General features: G+C 35.7%; 1 protein-coding gene across 2 annotated transcripts in view; it reads right to left on the reverse strand.

Moving 5' to 3' along the window:
* Window positions 1–19,734, reverse strand: part of FBXW7 (F-box and WD repeat domain containing 7) — a gene marked incomplete at its 5' end in the record, with an annotated part of 240,174 nt that overhangs the window by 88,346 nt on the left and 132,094 nt on the right. The window contains 2 exons of one of the 2 annotated variants that reach the window (XM_080795261.1): window positions 7,314–7,883; window positions 8,520–8,569. In XM_080795261.1, the coding sequence (XP_080651387.1) occupies window positions 7,314–7,814 (501 nt within the window). The remainder of the gene's footprint in view (window positions 1–7,313; window positions 7,884–8,519; window positions 8,570–19,734) is intronic. The other variant, XM_080795260.1, reaches the window with a different exon arrangement.

A 19,734-nucleotide genomic window follows, 5' to 3' on the forward strand; every position in this document is an offset into this window, starting at 1 on the left:
TACTGCTTTATTCATTGTCAAGCACATGGCATTACAGCCTGGTACAAACAGAAACCTAAGCAAAGATCCTGTTAACATTTTTTTTTTAAGATTTTATTTATTTATTTGACAGACAGAGATCACAACAAGTAGGCAGAGAGGCAGGCAGAGCGAGAAGGAGAAGCGAGCTCCCTGCTGAGCAGAGAGCCAGATCTCAGGGTCCTGGGATCATGACCTGAGCCAAAGGCAGAGGCTTTATCCCACTGAGCCACCCAGGCACCCCTGCTGTTAACATTTTTAAACATTTACTCTCCAATTTGGATCTTATAAGCAAGCACCTAGGGGTAAATAAAAGGAAGATCAAGTATTCTACTCTGTTAAACTCTTCCACAGACCAATAGGCTTAGATGATAGAAAAAGTCAAATCCTTTTTCCACCAAATGACTACATGATCAGGATATTAACAGAGACTAGAAAATCCAGGGAGGAACATAATAAATTGGTATGAAGAAAGAAATAGTAATTTTAGCTTTCAGTGGATCACTGAGCCCAAGAGACAGCTGGAAATGGAGAGATGAGGCTTGGAGGAAGGATGAGAGCTTAAGACATAATTTTGGAATTATCTGCCAAAGTGAAACAGAATCCACTATACTCTTTTATCCTCTTCATACCATCTTCCCCATCACCAACAAACACAATATTAACATAGATCAGGTCATCGTAATTATACACATATGAAACAATTTACATCAGGAACATTTTGAGGATAACTATTTATGGAGACTTCAGAGAAATTTATCATCTGCATAAGGCAAAAACCAATGAAAAACTATTAAAATTTTTTAAATTCTCCATTCTACAGGAAGACTGGTTTGTTTTTTTGTATTTTTTTGGTTTTTTGGGGGTTTTTTGGTGTAGAATGAAAATCCACAATTAAAATAATCTTTAGTTACTCGGCAGTGCAGATACAGATTTAAACATGATTAACATTTAGACCTATTATGGTTTAAAATGTCAACAAATATTTTTAAAACTGCACTAACAGGATTTATTTTTTTATTTTTTTTTTAATTTTTTTTTGAGATTTTTATTATTTATTTATTTGACAGACAGAGATCACAAGTAGGCAGAGAGGCAGGCAGAGAGAGAGAGAGGAGGAAGCAGGCTCCCTGCTGAGCAGAGAGCCGGATGCGGGACTCGATCCCAGGATCCCGGGATCATGACCTGAGCCGAAGGCAGAGGCTTTAACCCACTGAGCCACCCAGGTGCTCTGCACTAACAGGATTTAATTAGAAATTGATAAACTAAAATTCACTTTAGCACCCAATTACAAGATTCACAAAGCATTTAAATATACTGATGTTTTTAAAGAACAAAGTTCTGAGAAACTTGGCAAATTCTACTTAAAGGAAATGGTACATACCTATCAACTGGGAAGATCTGTGAAAGCATCCCCTTGGAAATTTATGGCATATTTTTAGTGTTAGTTTTAGTTTGATTAGAGATGGGCTCGGCTTGTTCAGTATGTTCCCAATCCACAAGTGTACTCTTTAAAATATTTCTCTATTTCTCTGTTTCTATTTATTTCCACTAGAGGGTGATATGATGACTGAACTCTAAAGATCATTAAAAAATACACAGATTGTATCTGCTGTGAGGAATGAAGTGCATTCTGTGAGATTAGGAGTGGGAATGTTTAAAAATGTTAATAGCACCTTTGCTTAGGTTTCTGTTTGTACCAGGCTATAACGTCATGTGCTTGACAATGAGTAAAGCAGTATGAATGATTGGATGAATTTTTTTTAATGGATTTTTTTAGCTCCATAGAAATAACTGCCTTACATAGCTCTTGTTCTCTGGATGTGTTTACACCTAACAGAATTTGAATTTAAGTTCTTGGTCTTAACAAGAACAAGACAAGGTAAAGGATTGCTGAAGCAGCCACCACTCACTAAAACTCTACCTACAACAGAGTAGAATTTAGAGCCTGGTAGATTTCAGATGTTAGCCACATTGTCCTACAAAGTTTCCCATGAGCTCTGGTTCAAAGGAGTGGTTGGAGGGTGGAGGACTAGAAACACAACTATTACTCTAATCCCTTGATCAGCTAGTGATCCTTGTGCCTAATTTCTCTATTATTTAGAACCTAGAAACAAGAAAAACCCTCAGACTTTTGTCTATTTTAATAGACATTTTTAATTTGACTCAAAAAAGATTAAAAAAAAAAAAGCTGTTTAGTTGCCAGGGGAAATCGAACAATCGGGAAGGGGGAAAAAATTGACTGAATTGAGGTAAGGAATGAAACTATGTGAGAAAGATGGAAGGAAACAAGAGAGGCATGGAAAAAGCAGAAATTGGTGCTCAAACATAGTTCTCTTCATGAAAATTTCAGAAGGCTACAAGACTTGGCCTAATAGTAATTTTATCTGCTTTTCATTTTAGCAGAAAATGAGTTGCCACTCCGCATTAAACATAAAAGGATTCTTTTTTTTTTATAAGACACTTGACTTTTTTTTTTTTTAAGATTTTATTTATTTATTTGACAGACAGAGATCACAAGTAGGCAGAGAGGCAGGCGGGGGCGGGGGAGTGGGGAGAAGGCTCCCCGCTGAGCAGAGAGCCTGATGCAGGGCTTGATCCCAGGACCCTGAGATCATGACCTGAGCAGAAGGCAGAGGCTTTAACCCACTGAGCCACCCAGGTGCCCCACATAAAAGGATTCTTAAATATGGGCTGGGCATCTCTTTAGAAAACAAGATCTTTTTTAATATGATAAGGCTGTAGAGAGGGAATTAAGAATGAAAAGATGGGCATTCCTATCTGAGGAACCAAGTGGACTTTATAATTTGTAGGCAGACTAGTCAAATTTTCAGAAATAGCCAGCACACAACTCCTGGTTAAGAAGCAAGTTTGATGTACTCTTGAAAAGGTGCTATCTGTTCTCCGATCTCAAATTTCACTGTCATTTCTTCTTATTACAATTTTAGCCTTGAGCCTTCATATCTTCAATAATCTTTGTTAGATACCACACAGAAAAGCACTTAACTGAGCCCTCCATATCCTTTTCCAAAGGGTAGCTCTGATGATTTAAAATGTGACATAGTATTAGAAAGCCATCATACTCCAGGGGCTAGAACTCAAATAAACATACAGTTCTCCTGAAAATCTTAGTTTGTCAACTTCCTTCCCTATGGTAGAATTTGGAAAGAAAGGGCTGGGATTTTTTTGTTTTGTTTTGTTTGAAATTAGGCAGATCTGGATTAAAAATCTCTGGTCACTTACAGTGTGATTTTTTGGTGAATCATTTGGCCTCTCTGTACTTTCTATTTACTTACCTATCATAGGGACTTGCAAACAGTATGGATTTAATAAATAAGCTTGACTTGACTGCAAGTACCCTTGACTTTTAACATTAAGATGGTCTGAAATTTCTAATGCATATTATTGCATAGTCTCCCATATGAACAAATCTTTGGTGACTAGAGGGTAAAAAAAAGATTGTCCTAAGAATTTTGATAATTTCAATTGCTTTCAAAGAAAAGACTAATGCAAGGAAGAACCAAAAATGCTTTTTCTCATTAATATCATATTTGAGAAACAGCATGTTCAGGAATGACCAATAAATAAGTATAACTGTCCAAAGGGAACGTTTAAGAAACTGCAAACAAAACAAACCAAAACAAAACTTGAAAGCTATGTTGGGTAAACTATGGCTAATCCCATATTAACATGAAAAAAAGGGGGAATATTTTTATTTATTTATTTTTAAAGATTTTATTTATTTATTTGACAGACAGATATCACAAGTAGGCTGAGAGGCAGGCAGAGAGAAAGGAGGAAACAGGCTCCCTGCTGAGCAGAGAGCCTGATGTGGGGCTTGATCCCAGGACCCTGGGATCAGACCTGAGCCAAAGGCAGAGGCTTTAACCCACTGAGCCACCCAGGCACCCCAAAAGGAGCATTTTTAAATGATTCTTATACCTCTACTATTCTCAAAAGTCCCAGTTTAAGAAGACTTAAACTGTGGCCTAGGGTAATGTCTGTAGAAGTGTTTTATGTTTATAATGATAGAGAATTTTAAGCTGCTCCAAAATAAAGTCTTTGAAATAATGAGAGCTCTTCCTTATTTTCTATATTTAGAAGATTTATATAGATGGGTGACTGACATTTTCTTTATAAGCAATGAAGTAATAGACAACATCTTTAAAGTGTTGCTGAAAAAATAAAGTACTCTGGGAATAATCCTAAAGAAGAGCCCCAGGAAGAGAGAAAAGGGAAAATGGGCCAATTTCGACCTAAAATACTACTTTGTAGAAGGGCATCGTATTTATGCAGGAAAATGACCTCAAGATAAACAATATATCAAGTGTGTGCACAAGAATACATACGTACATACATACATAAACACTTACGCACATACATACATCTCTTCCTCCTGTCACTAGTACTCAGTCTACTTCTTTGGCCTTGTATGTACAACACAATAATTTGCACTGATGACTCAAGAGACACTAGAAAAAACTGATTTAAAATTGTTACTCTGTTTTTAAGGAGGTAACCAGATAACTGTATAAGACATATCTAAAAGTTCTATTTACAGGTTCATCTTGAAAGGGGGAAAAAAAACGATAAAGCATCTGTCAAACCTGTATACTCATAGTTTTCCTACAGAACAATCTGATGACTTCTTTTGGAAAAAGATATGTTTTATCTAGCTGGCTTTCTTGTTTTTAATTATACAACAGAACTCACTGATAGCTTTGCATTGCTCAACAAGGCTTAGTTTTGATAAAACTTCTTTCTTAAAGAAGATAATGCAATAAAATGCTAAACCCCATTCCCCAATCTGAACCCTCAGAAAAGAGAGAGACACAAACCCCATCTTTTGATGTAGTAACCTTGACGGAGAGAAATCAAGAGATCTGGGGGATAAAATTTGGGTGGACTGCGTTATAAAAGGTCTTAGCCTTACCAACAAAGCAGGGCTGTAACTATTAGTGGTAGAGCCATCTGGCTGAGATTCAAAGCACTACTTCAACACCTTGAGACAGAGATGGCAGAATGAATATAAACCACTACAGAAGCTAGCTTCTACTTAGATCAAACCAACTAAGTAAAATCCAAACTTGCAGAAAGGCTAAGGAAACTAGGGATAAACATGTTTTAGAAAGAGTTTTAAGTTTTACAACCTTAAGCAAAAATGATACAGCAGCTCAAATATTAAACCTAGCATCTGAGATTTTTTTATTCCAGGTCAGGTTACATTAAAGGAGATGATATTATATCGGCTTGTATATTGTTATTAGGCTAAATCGATAATTCACTGTAAATTTAAAAATAAGCAAATCAGAGTAAGAGGACAAACTACTATGGATATTATTTTAATATCTATAAAATAAGCTATTATTTGAATTAAAATATTCCATTCCAAAGAACTGTTTAACTTGTAAGTCTACTCTACATGGATAGTCATGATTTTTATCTAATTTTAAAATGATAAAGAAACAAAAAGCATGCAAACATAAAGATCTATGAGCGTAGAAGCCTGAGGGGGGTGGAAAAAGGATAAAAGTTGAGCTACATACCTCATTCATTCTGAGTTTAATTCTTTTTACTTTTTCTCCTCTTTAAATAGACCAGTAGATAGCAACACTGCCTAAAATATTGATTAAAATAAATTCTAACTCCAGCAAAAGTACATGATGTTTTATTGAATTTCCTGTAATTTCAATGGCACCAAAATACAAAGAAAATAAAATTCAATGTAGAGAAGTCAGCACTTTCTTGACTTAATTAGGATCTAGTCAACAAGACCAAGGTATATAAAGAAAACTCCTATTTCCAACCTTATCATTTTCTGGGGACCATATGTGTAGATTCATATTCTTTACAAAACTTAAAAATGTTTCAATTATGGAACATTTTAAACATACTTTAAAAACCACACAGAAAAATACCCATGAACCACCCCATCTCTGCAACCCAGCTTCAATAATCAACAACTCATGGCCAATCTATACCCTCTTTCCTTTTCTCCCCTCAGGATTATTTTGAAGCAAAGCCCAGGTACTATATCATTTCATTTTGACTATAATTTGATGGGGGACGAGCGGCAGGAAGAATACAATAGAAAGACTGGGGAGTGAGAGAAATAATGGTACTTCTTTTTCCCCACAATCCCTGCCTTTTATCATAACCATAATTTTAAGGGATATAACATTCAAGAATATTTTGAAGAAAGAAGCTCTCATGCCATCCCAAAGAAAAAGCACTGGCAATTCAAATTTACTGCAGTTGCCCAATCACTTCCTCCTTCCATCTCAGACAGACTTCAACATTTCAGGACCTCCCAGCCTATCTAGTAGCAAAGATAATACTGGGAAGCAGTCATAGTATATTCCAGTCCTTATTCTCTGGTATAGCCTCAAAGGACTACATCCAACAGAATTTTTTCTCAGCACTAGATCAATCACCAGTTGATGTCTCTGGTTTAGATAGAAGTCTAATTATCCCCCCTTTAAAACAGGCCTATGGCTAAGGGGTGCCTAGGTGGCTCATTCAGTTAAGCACCCAACTCAGTCAGTTAAGCATCCAGCTCAGTCAGGTAAGCATCAACTCTTGATTGAGCTCAGGTCATGATCTCAGGGTCGTGAGATTGAGACCCGGTGCTGGGCCCCATGTTGGGCAAAGAACTTGCTTAAGATTCTCTTTCTTCCTCTCCTTCTACCCCTCCCCCCAACACCCAGCTGTGCATGCATGCACTCTCTCTCTCTAAAAACAAAAACAAAATACGTATCTATGGCTAACTCCATGGGCTACCACTAGCTGAATGAGATAAGGAGGCACATACAACAGAAAGGTCTTCTAAGATGTGAAGGAAAATGAAAACTGCAAATAGGGAAGTAGTGGCAGAAATTTGACAGTAACTTTTGCCTTGGAGTAATACCTGTGAATACAAAGCCCACCCCAACCTCCTGCATTTTATAAATAAGAAAAGATTCTTTGCTACCTGATTACACAAATCATATTTCACTCCAACCCTCTTTACTATACAGAAACTACTAACCCATCACAGGGACAAAATTTATAATAAAATTTGGTATTAATGATTTTTCATAGTAATAAAATCAATTACCTCCCCTCTATCTGTAATAAGATTGTCCCATTATCAATACTTCTATTTCTAATACCTTCCATAAAACAAAACTTAGTTCATTTTATTATTACACATTTGAAGATTAATTCTGTGGTAATAACAAAGACTGTGAGGAAAGTTTCATTACAATTAACATGGATAGGTAAATGTTTTACAACGGCAGACTAAATATACTCACTTTTGTTGTCTTTGTATAGAATGGGGAGGAGAGTTGGTGAATAGGTAGGTCCACGATACTAGTGGAGTTTGTGACACTGTTACTATGTGTATGTTCATCTTCTCTGCTACTGTCATCAGATTGATCAAAATCATCACTCTCCTGGTCCATTTCCTCTTCCTCTTCCTCCTCCTCATCTTGTTCACCAGCATGTTCATCTTCTTCTTGCTCTTCTTGGTTCCCTGAGGAGTCCTCATCTACTGAAATGAATCGATTATTGTTTTCTTCCAATTGTCCTTGCTGGGAATCATTTTGGTCTCCAGGTCTAGGTTCTGCTCCAACAACTTCACCATTCCTTGCAGTGTGCTCCTCCTCTTGTTGTCTTAGCTGTTGCTGCTGCTGTTCCTCCTCAACCACACGATTCATCTGTTCCTCATCTGCCTGGCTTGAGGAAGGGTTACCTCTCAGAGAACCTCCAGTTCGTCGTCTTTTGCTGCCCACAGAGAGCAGTTCCTGATTCATTTCCAAAAGCCAGCTTGCTACTTCTTGGACCTTGGCTAGACTATCAGAAGATGCAAAGGATTTCACATTCTGTAGGGAAAAATGGGTGGGGGGAGAAGAAAGGTTTGTACAGTCTACGTTATCTCCCACTTTTATGTTCTATGTCTATATTCCAAATTTCATTAAAGACTGTAAAAAGTATTTGATACTATTGAGATATTAAGATGTTCTTTAGGAATCAGTAGAAAGTTTAAAATGATAAAATTGAGACTTTATAAAGACATACACAAAAATCACACAGTACACAGCTTTATTTTAATCTTTTAAAAAATAATTTTAGAATTAAACTTTATAATTTAGTTGCTTTTACCAATAAAACATAATTTAACCATTAAAATGATTTTTAATTTTAGATCAGTTCATAAACTATAACTTTTATAAAACTTCCAGAAAATTTTATGAAGTGTATCATTAAAAACTATTCAATTATCAATTAAGTTTTGGAAATACTGAGATAAACCAAGAAAAAGAGGCTTATTTACTGTAGGAATTTCCCAAACTTCTCTGATCATAGAACCCTGCCTTAAGACATGTTTTTTTGACAGGTACCAAGTATAATCATAATGATTTTCATTTTGCACAATGAATATAAATCAACTGGAGAACAAATAAACAAAAAATTTTTATTTTATTTTTTTTAAAGGAAAAAAGTTAGTAAGTTCATACCCTCTGACCCAGTAACTCCACTTCTGGCAATCTATCCTAAGGAAGTAATCCTAAAACAGAAAAAAAAATTATGCAAAGGATGCTCACTGCAGCTTTATCCAAAAAAGCAAAAAATAAAAATAAATGTAAATAAAAATAATCAAAACCCAAATGTTCAAGACAAAGGAATCCATGAGATGGGCTATATATAGTGTAACTCCTAAACATGATGTGCATTTTAAAAAATTGTGAGAACATGGATGTTTATATTATGCTAAGGGCAAAATACAGGTAATTATAGGATCACAGCATTATTAAACTGCATAAAGCCTAGAAGACAAGATTTCAAAATATAAACTACATTTAGGTAGTAGTATTTTAAGTGCCTTAAACTTACTTTTTAAACATATTTCTCAAATGTTATGTATCAAACACATTTGCTTTTATGTTTTATAGACTCTAAAACTTGATTTGATATAGAATCTTTTCATAATGCTCATTCTTGAATTTCATCCTTTGCAGTCATCTATAGGGACATGTTTGAGGCTACATAAAATAATGCCAACACACTGCCCAAGCTCATATAGAATTTCTTTTAAAAATATCTTTAAGGTTGGGGCGCCTGGGTGGCTCAGTGGGTTAAAGCCTCTGCTTTCAGCTCAGGTCATGATCCCAGCATCCTGGGATCGAGCCCTGCATTGGGCTCTCTGCTTAGCAGGGAGCCTGCTTCCCCGTCTCTATCTGCCTGTCTCTCGGTCTGTCAAATAAATAAATAAATAAAATCTTTTAAAAATATATCTTTAAGGTTTATGAGATATAATAAATATAATACCCATCTTCTATCATGCTCTAAGAATAAGTACATTGTATTATATATCACAATGGTCTTCAGATAAAACAGCTTTATTTACTTTTCAAACCCTTGCCACTAGAGGTGAATTCCCCAAAGGGCCATTGCAAGTTTTGAAATGGGGTCTGAAAGTCTGAAAGATAGTTTTAAAATAGCAGTATTTCATTTTATTTTCTATCATCTACACTTTCTAAGAAAAAAGCTGTGGTGTGGGGGGAAATTCTTTAATTCTAATTACAAGTAGAAGTACAGTACAGAAAGAAGAGTTCCAATGACTGAACTGTGAGACACTTCAACATTCTGAGTGAAAGAGTAACCAACAAAGATGACTAACAAGGAGAACTGGGAATGACTGACATCCTTGAGGCCCTGACATAAAGAAAAAGCATACCCAGGAAGAGAAAGTATAAAATGACAATGGTTGTTGATAGTTCAAGTAGGATGAAGAGAAAGAACTGACCACTGGATTCAGTAACATGGAAGTCACTAGTAACAGGAGTTTTATTAGCTGAAATCTGATTCGCTTTAAGAACTAGGAAGAGAGAATAGAGATGATGTGTACAAACAAGTTAGTAGTTTGCTGGAAAAAAAGAACAAAAGGGAGTGATAACTGGTAAGGAAAACAGAGTCAAGAGAAAATGTTTTATTCTTTAAGACTAAAGAACTAGCAATATATCGGTATACTGACAAGAATGATCCAATACAAAACAAAAAGTTGATAATGTAATTGAGAAAAAGGGGAAATGGTGAAGTGATGTTTGTAAGTAATTAAATGGGGATGATGAGAATGAGTTCAAAAATTGGAAAGACTAGTTTCAGTTAAAAAAAAATGGATACTTCATTTATGATAAAAGATGGGAAAGAAGAGTGGTATTATAGGTACTTTACATTTATTTCCTTTTTACCATATTTCTCAATGTGTAAACAGTTGGAAACAGGTAAATTTTTATAAGTGGCAGGAGTTTTGGGAAATTCCCTACTCGTTCCTTCAATTATTTTCCTTTTCTTTTTAAAGTAGGAAGCAATGTTGCCATTATCATCAGAGTGATCTTGGGAGAAGAGGTTGTTAGAAATCTGAAGAAAGGGGTTTGAAACAGTCCTCTAGAGAGAGAGGAAGGAAGCTTTCCTAGGTGCATGAGATTCTGATGATCAAATATAATCAATAAATCATGATGTAACATATATCAAATGTGGCTTTTAAAAGTCAAGTGGTTCCAATAACCAAACTATGGAAAGAACCTAAATGTCCATCAACAGATGAATGAATAAAGAATATATGGTGTATACACACACACACGCACACACACACACAATGGCATACTATGCAGCCATCAAAAGAAATGAAATCTTGCCATTTGCAATGACGTGGATGGAACTAGAGGGTATTATGCTGAGTGAAATAAGTCAATCAGAGAAAGACAATTATCATATAATCTCCCCGATATGAGGAATTTGAGAGGCAAAGTGGGAGGTTTGGCGGGTAGGGAAGGAAAAAATTAAACAAGATGGGATCAGGAGGGAGACAAACTATAAGAGACTCTTAATCTCACAAAACAAACTGAGGGTTACTGGGGGGAGGAGGGTAAGGAGGGGGTGGTTGGGCTATGGACACTGGGGATGGTATGTGCTATGGTGAGTGCTGTGACGTGTGTAAGCCTGACGATTCACAGACCTGTACCCCTGGGGCAAATAATACATTACACGTTAATTTTTAAAAATTAATTAAAATTTTTAAAAAATAAAAAAATCAAGTGGTTCTTCTTCACAATTCAGATAAGCACAATAACAAAATTTCTGTATGAGGTAGAAAGTAGGTTTTTTAAAAAGCACATTAAATACATCTGTTGTTTTCTACAAAAAATAAAATAATAATAAACTATAGGAAATAAAGGTCATCAAAATCTTACTGGCTCATATATGTAAAAGATAAACTACAAAAACATCACAGAAAAGCAGGTTAAAAATAACATACTGAAAAACACTGACCTATGCAAATGAATATATATAGTATCCCAGTGTATATCAAGGTAAATCTACTATTCATAGGCTTCCTTCAAAGAATTAAAATCTTGCTTTAGTAACTGCATCTAAAGTCTAACTCTCCTAACACTAACAGGAACATTTTTCATTTGGATGATTATGCATAGAACAGCATGAAATCAGAGTCATTCATTGCCTGGAATAATCCAGACCCCAAGCAAATTGCCCTATGTGTGCCAACCAAAGAAGAATATTTTTAAGAGACTGAAATGGGTTAAATGACATATTAAGAGCAACTTACAAGGTGAAAAAGATGAAAGAACAAAGGTCATAAAACTAATAAAGAGTATGTGCAAAGTAGGGAGGAGACTGTTGGTAAATAGCCTATCAACAAATAGAAAGTTTATGACTGGCATTTCTGAAACAGTACTTGCACTGATCATCAGTGAACACTTCCATTACTAATTAGGAATAATAAAAAGTCAAATCACTATCATTGTGTAACTTAAGTGTTATATTGGGAGGAACAGAAAAGAAAGTGTCTTTAACTAAGCCAATAAAGTCAACTGACTCATTTACAACCATAGCATATAAATAGCTTTTCAAAATAACACAGATTCTTACAGATAGACTTGATCAAAAATGGTAAACCCAAGTAGAAGAATCATTTAAGGCACAGCCAATATAAAATATACAATGACAAAGCTAAAAGTCAGATTCTAGGAATCCCAGAATATTTGAAGAGGCTGAAAATATCTGACAGACTTACATAAAAATTTGTCCAAGCAGAATATATATTGGATTGGATCTCTCTGACCCATTTTGGGAATGGAAAATGGAAAAGAAAATTTCATATTCTGTTGGTATTCATAAACTCAAATTTAAACAAACAAAAAAAACCTCCAGCATTTTTAGGAAATTAGTTTTTTCTAACAATCATCTATTAAGTAAGCTAATGACCTAATTAAAATAATAAACATTTATCCAATAAGTAATAGGAAATCAGAATCAACTAAACACCTTATAAGGGAGGGAACCTTTTATTTTTTCATTAATCTATAATGTATTATTTGTTTCAGGGGTACAGGTCTGTGATCCATCAGTCTCACACAATTCACAGCACTTACCATAACAATACCCTCCCCAATGTCCACCACCCAGCGACCCCATCCCTCCTACCCTGCTCCACTCCAGCAACCCTCAGTTTGTTTCCTGAGATTAAGAGTCTCTTATGGTTTGTCTCCCTCTCTGGTTTTGTCTTGGGGCGGGGGACCTTTTTAAAAAGAGTTTATAAAGCCCCACATTTTTAAGAAAATTGATCTAAAACTTGAAACTTTTATACAGGAAAAGTTAATAAAATATTAACCCCCAAAATGCACACTTTTTTTTAAAAAGATTTTATTAATTTATTTGAGAGAGAGAAAGCATGTGCAAATGTGCATGAGCAGGGTGAGGGGCAGATTATGACCTCTTTTCCAAAACCGGAATCTGTACAATGCTCAAAGATAATTACTATAAAACAAATATTTACTGAATGCTCAATATGATCAGGCACATTTTAATTTTCTGGAGCATAACGTTTAGAAATGTTTCTTTACAAGTTAATCGATGACTTTTAACTCGACCAGAACCCATGGTAAAATCAGATTTTACATTATAAATAACTCTGGATGTATGTATTTAAACAAACCTAAAACAATGGTTTAGAGAGAGGGAATTATGAAATATTTCAGATACCTGAAGTCTCTATAAATCACTACCCTTAACTAAACATGGTCCATTCTCATTATTTGTATGTAATTGTATTCTATAAAGTTATCACAAATACTGAACCACTGGCCCTAGGGGAAACACAGGGTTAACTTCCTGAAAGCCTTGGTCACAACATTTTGGCCAACTCATTGATATATAGTCTTTTCATGTGTATGTTTCTATTTAAAGACATGTACTTAATACATATTGTTGATTCATTAACACTGAACTCAGCCTACGGCACTGAACAAAGCTTATCTAACAACTCTATGCTCTCCATAAGGCACATTACAACACTAGACAGCACCTTGCCACTATGCTTGGGAGCCATTTTCAAAAGCCAAATATTTCACTAAATAGACCATGAAAGAACACTTGTTACAGTATGAGAGCTAGACCAGGAAGGCAGAGTGTCACTTTGTTTGACCTCAGATGGGAATGTGCATGCCAAGTGATTTTTTGCCACTCTGTACATGGTCATGTCTACAAATGAATCTGAAAGCATCATGAATAGTGATTTTTGGTGTCACAAACTGTAGTGAGTAGACAAATTCGCAAACACAAAATCTACAAATAATGAGGGTGGATGGTACCTACTTTATCTAATTCCTCTAGAAAGAGCACTATTTGCAATGCAAGATTCACACAGTATTTTGAGATATCAGCAAAGAAGCCACAGCATTACCTATTGGCTGCTCCTGGAAATATAACCAAGGATAAAAGGATCAAAGATACTGAAAGTTCTAATAGACATTCACCACTAAATTTTTCAAATAAATCAGAAGTTCAGATAGCCCACATAGAAAAGGCGGAGAGAAAGGCATCACTTTTCCCTTTGTAAGTGGCCAGAACAGGGTTCTTCTGGCAGCATCATTCATTATTGTGACAGTTCTGAACCTACGGATGCCTAGAAGAGATGCCTACAGTCACTTCCATCCTAGGATGAAGAAGTATTATAATAATTTTGCTCTTCAAAAAAATTCAGAAATAAGGTTACTGTGATAGAAAAGAATTACTCCAGGGCTTCACCAAGTCCTAGAAAATACTGGGTCACATTTAGTCATTATACCTTGTTGATTTAGTGACACCTCAGACCTAATTTCCATGCTTTTTAAAAACTAGTCTCTCAGAAACTTTTTAACTAGTTTCTCAGGAACCTTGCTTTTCAAAATATCTCGGATTAATCAACACCATCTGAACTTATTTTAGGATGTTTAAAGGAATCAGTATGATCAAGTACACGTTAAAAAAAATTGAGCTCTGAAAGCCTATCTCAGAGTGAACTAGAGCTATTTCCATGGCAAACACTAACCTTGAAATGACCTTGAAATCTAAGTAACTGGGGAACACTAATTAGACTAATAAAACAAGGGGTGACTTAAGCAAACTTCCAAAACCTCCAAATGACTATGCATTTTTTAGACAGTTTTAGAATTATATGGCAGGAAACAATCCATCGGACATGAGCAACAAAGTCATTTAAGCTTTAAGATGTAGATGGCAGGAACATAAACCAAACTATACTGATCACTGGGAAGGATAACTGGAAGCTTAGAATCACCTTCTGCAAGCAGTTTAGAATCTTCCCTGAATGATAAAGGAAGCTCCCTAATCACCAAGAGCCCTCTTGTGGCCCCACCACTTACTAACACTCCAAGTTCATATTACAAACTTTCTATATTCCAAGTTATTTATTAATTATTATAGTCAAACTGATTAATAGTATCTGGAATAAACAATAAAGTAAGTCACATCATGACTGAGTGATAATTCAGTGACTCAAAATCCCCCAAGGGTTTTCCATTTCAGTCATAATGAAAGTCAATTTTCATGGCTGCCTGTTGGTCTGTGTATAATAATCTACTCATACCCCCACCACTCTGAGTTTATATTCTATTCTCTCTTTTTCACTTTGTTTCACTCTAATACTGTTCGTTCTTGACGAAGAAAACATGCTGCTATCTCAGAGTCTTTGCACTGGCCATTCCCTCTGCCTGAATGCTTTCCTCATATATTCACATAGTTCTTCCCATTACTTTCTTCAGGACTCAGTTCAAATGTCCCCCAAGCAGTGACACTTTCCATAATCATCTTATTTAAAATAATAACTCCCTTGCATCATAGTCCCTTTCCCCCTTGCCCTGTTTTACTCTTCTCCAAGCAATGTATAAAAGCACTAGTGTCTGCAATACAGTAAATACCTATCTATCTATGCACTCATCTATTCATTTGTTATCTGTATTATCTTCTCACTAGAATTTAAGCGCCCTAAGGAAAAAGACTTCCCTTTTTCACCACCACTATCTTCATCACCTACTCAAAGCCAAAAATGCTCAACTTATTCTTCAAAACACTTTTTAGTGAGTAAATATTTATTAAATCTTTTTAAAGCCAACTAGGTACTTTCTTTACCAAAGAACTTCAAGCCACGTCACAAACACAGTATCAATAACTTTAACCATATTTTTAAAAGTTGTACTGAACACATTCTGTGTAGTATTTTTAAAACTGGGTATAAATCTAGACTTAATATTTATCACTTTTCTCCTTTTATCAAAGTTCTTGTTACTTTAACACAAGCTATAAAAAAACAAGTATGTGACTAAAAAGATTGATACTTCAAAAGCTCATAGCTTGTTGAATAATTCTACTTCCAAATCACTTATACTGTGGTTAACTGGGAAACCATAGATGTAACTTAAGGTGAAAATCTTCCAAGGACTACAAAATTGCTGAATAGGTCCTTAATAATGGAGATTAACAAAAGCAACACAAAATGAGTATGGGGAGCATGATGCAAGTATTCATGTAAGCAACAAATGTTCATTAAGGTTTATAGTTTTGAGCATTTTAAATCCACACGGTACCTCAATCATATATGTCTTTATTATAAATGATACAGAACACTATTTCTCAGTTCACATGGCAATACCTATTTTTTTTTTATGTTTCTTTAACTGATTATTTTTATTCTGGCTAAATTTAATTCTTCACTCCCATTTAACTCTACTACCTCTGCAATCTGTGTTTACTCCATTAAAACTAAATTTTAAACTGGCTGCTAGGGGAATCCAGGAGGCTCAGTTGGTTAGGCGTCTGCCTTCAGCTCAAATCATTTTCCCAGGACTCTGGAGTGGAGTCCTGCGTCAGGCTCCCTGCTCAGCCAGGAGTCTGCTTCTCCCTCTCCCTCTGCCTCTGCCCTCCCATGCCACGCTCCACCCCCCACCACCTCCTGCTCTTTGCTGGCTCCCACTCTCTCCTAAATAAATAAATAAATAATCGGGGGCGGGGCGGGGGGAGAGAACTGGTTGCTAAATCCCATGGGATCTTTTACCATTTCTGTAGCTTTCTACATTATTGAACATGCACTCCCTCTTCTTTACAACTCTCTTGTCCCTCAGTTTCCCTTGGTATCATCCTTTTCTTGGTATCACTCCTTAGGTGGCACTGTTGTTTTCTGTTGCTAGCTCCTTCCTGCTCTGCAGCTTCTCTCAAACCTAGGGTTTTAACTATCACATAGAAAGTACTGACAACCAATCCTATTATCTCCAGCCAAACTCCTCTATTGAGCCTACTAGTTTTACTATATTGTCTCACAATCATTCCAAATCCATTATCTTAAAATCTAAACTCCTGTTTTCTTTCTCTCTCTCTCTCTCTTTCTCTCTCTCACACACACACACACACACACACAGCCCAAATTAGTTCTTAGATGCTCCTACTATTTTCTCTATCTCAGTGAATGGAGCCATATTCTAGCCAACTGCCTATTTAAGAAAACTGGTGGCTCTTCCTCTTCCTTCTACTATCCCTTCCCTCAACAATTTGGTCCTAAAGCCATTTGCTGGAGCCAAGCAGGTAAGGTTTATGTGCAGGAGGCAGGGCAGCAGTACAACAGGGGAGATCAATTTAAGCAGAGTGAGGAGGGCCCCCTTGTATGTGGGGGATGGGAGGAGAAAAGAAAGTAGACCAACATGGGTGTTAAAGCCTGAAAAAGAAGGGTGAGGAGTGATCTAATAGTGGAAAAGCCCAGCAGGTCAAAGGCAAAGCAAAATGAGAACATCCGTTTGGGTGAGAGTAGCAAACATGAGCAGGGTAAGAAAGGTATCCACATGGAAGGATGGTGTCAAAGCCCAGATGGGTTAAGGAGAGTACAGTGGCCACAATGATGCCTTGCTCAGATATCCCTTCAACAGAACCTGCTCCATTATCTTGGAATTCACTGCAACATTTATACCTGGCCATAATGCGTCAATGCTTCTCCCAGCAAATGACTGTGCATGGTGGGAATGCTCCAACAGCCAATTCTGCTACCTGCCCATCATACTTTGTCTTCATATCTATTTCTCTGGGGACCTGCATTAAACCAGAAGGTATCTATGTACTAGAGTCAAAAACTCTTGAGACAAAATAAATAACTGTGGAAGATACTACAAAATGGCTAACTTCATTAAACAAAGATTATTTCACTCCAGAATGCTGAAGAACATTTTCTACTACATAAAGAAATCCAGTGGCTCAGCAGAGGAAAAATTCTCAACAGGGTATCTTAGCTAAAAGGGGTCCTTTTAAGACAACAGAAGGCTAGATTTCATTGAATACTCTGAAGATGAAGAATAGCTGCAGAAACTAGCCAATGTAGCACTAATTCCTCAGTCTCTGTAAGACATGAAGAAAAGCTTTGACTTCAAGGGACAAGATTCTTGGATTTAAAAGGAAAATGCACTTTTGGAAAACACCACATTACCAAAAGGAGATTGTGAAATGTTTCTACTGCTGCTTGGGCTTAACTAAAAAAGGATATCATCAAGTCTCAAGTCTTACTGGAAACCACCTGGAGAAGCTACAGAACAAAAGTGAGCTGATTTTCTTCCCTTTCAACACAAATGATCACTGGGCAGAACTCTTTTTCTGAATCTTCTGATTACGAGAATTTGCCATGAGAAAAAGGAAGAGCTGCAGTCTTATACAAGATGAGTTTTACTGATCTGCCCCAGACGTGTTCTGGGTTTCTGTGGAGAAAAGAATATCCTGCTATTCATAAGAAACCAATGAACATTATGCTTCAGTTTTCATTATGCATTCAAACAACCTTTTTCTTACTCAATGAACATCAAGAGTAAGCTAAGAAACAGTGTCATTTCAGCTGAAAAAGAAATCTGTAGGTGTCAGTTTATTTCCTGTTTGACCCTGAATTGGTATTTGTGGAGCATAAAACAAGCACATGAAGTAAATATAATTATTACATTAAATAGGTAAATTCACACTAAAGAAGTCAAAATAATTTTTTAGATTCAAAAATCACACTTTTATGCATAGATGAGCCTTGTGAAGGAAATACTTTTCTAGGGCCTACATTTGAGCATGATCATATCACCGAGTAAGGAAATGTTTTCTCTAAGTCTTGTATAAAAGAGTGTCTAGGCAATATTTTTATTCATATTGCTTTGGTTTATGGTTTTAGTAGCTTTACTATTCAATACTGTCAAAAAAAATTTCATGTTGTAAATAATATTAAAATCAGTTTATGTTTATTTAAATTAAATCTGCTGAGCCTACATTAAGAAAAATTAAGTCCCATTTTGGTTAAGCTCGTTATGTGAAATTTACTACATTTCCTTAATGAGTTTGCAAAATTTATGAGAAGATAAACGATATTCATCCCAAGGAAAGTAAGCTAAGCTTAATTATCAGGAGGTTTTATTTTCCCCCAAGAAAAGCTGGCCAAAGTGTCATTTTTAGCTGTAAATATGAAGGGATAATTATTTCTACATATACTCTACACCATATCTAATTTGGATCTCATATAGAAATTTATGGTAAGGCTTACTTGAATAAGGTAAAACAGATAAAGTAGTAATGTAAAAGAAAAAAATTAGAATCTCCTCTAACACTAACCGTATTAGCACATGACTACTTATCTCATGTTTGACCCTGAATTGATATTTGTGGAGCGTAAAACAAGCACACGAAGTAAATACAAATTTTGCATTGAAGAGGTAAATTCATAGTAAAGAAGTAAAAATAATTTTGAGAATACTTTGTGGGAAGAAGGAACCACACAAAAAGAGGGGACTAATGAACTTGCCAATATAAACAGATCCACAGAAAAAAAGAACATTGTTTACTCAAAAGAGCACTGAAAATTACCAATAAATAATTATATCTACAACTTACTGATCAAGCTGTTATACTGTGAGCTGGAGCTATAGTCATCTTTATGTGATCCCAAGTTAAGATTATTTTAAGTGTATACTCAATGTAAAAAGATTAAGAAAGGCTGACGTGAACATCAGTAATGGGACCAACTGATACTATGTTTACCTAATAAGAAGCAATGAGAGTAACACAGCATCACTTTTTTGAAATTCTTGCCAATGATGCATAACCTGCATCCATTAATGAGGAAACACTAGACAAACCCAAATTAAGGGTCCTTGTTCAAAATGACTGTCCTATAATCTTTAAAAGTGTTAAAGGAATGAAAGTAAAGATCAAAGCATTGTTCCAGATACAGGATAACTAAATGTAGTCCATGATTTTGAACAGAATCTTTCTATTATATGAGATAGTTATCTGAAAAACCAGTGAAACTCAAATGGAGTCTGAGGAATAGAAAATCTAAAATACTGATGCCAGTATCCTGATTTTAAT

This window comes from Martes martes (genome assembly GCF_963455335.1).
Source record: "Martes martes genome assembly, chromosome: 2".
NCBI lineage: Eukaryota > Metazoa > Chordata > Mammalia > Carnivora > Mustelidae > Martes > Martes martes.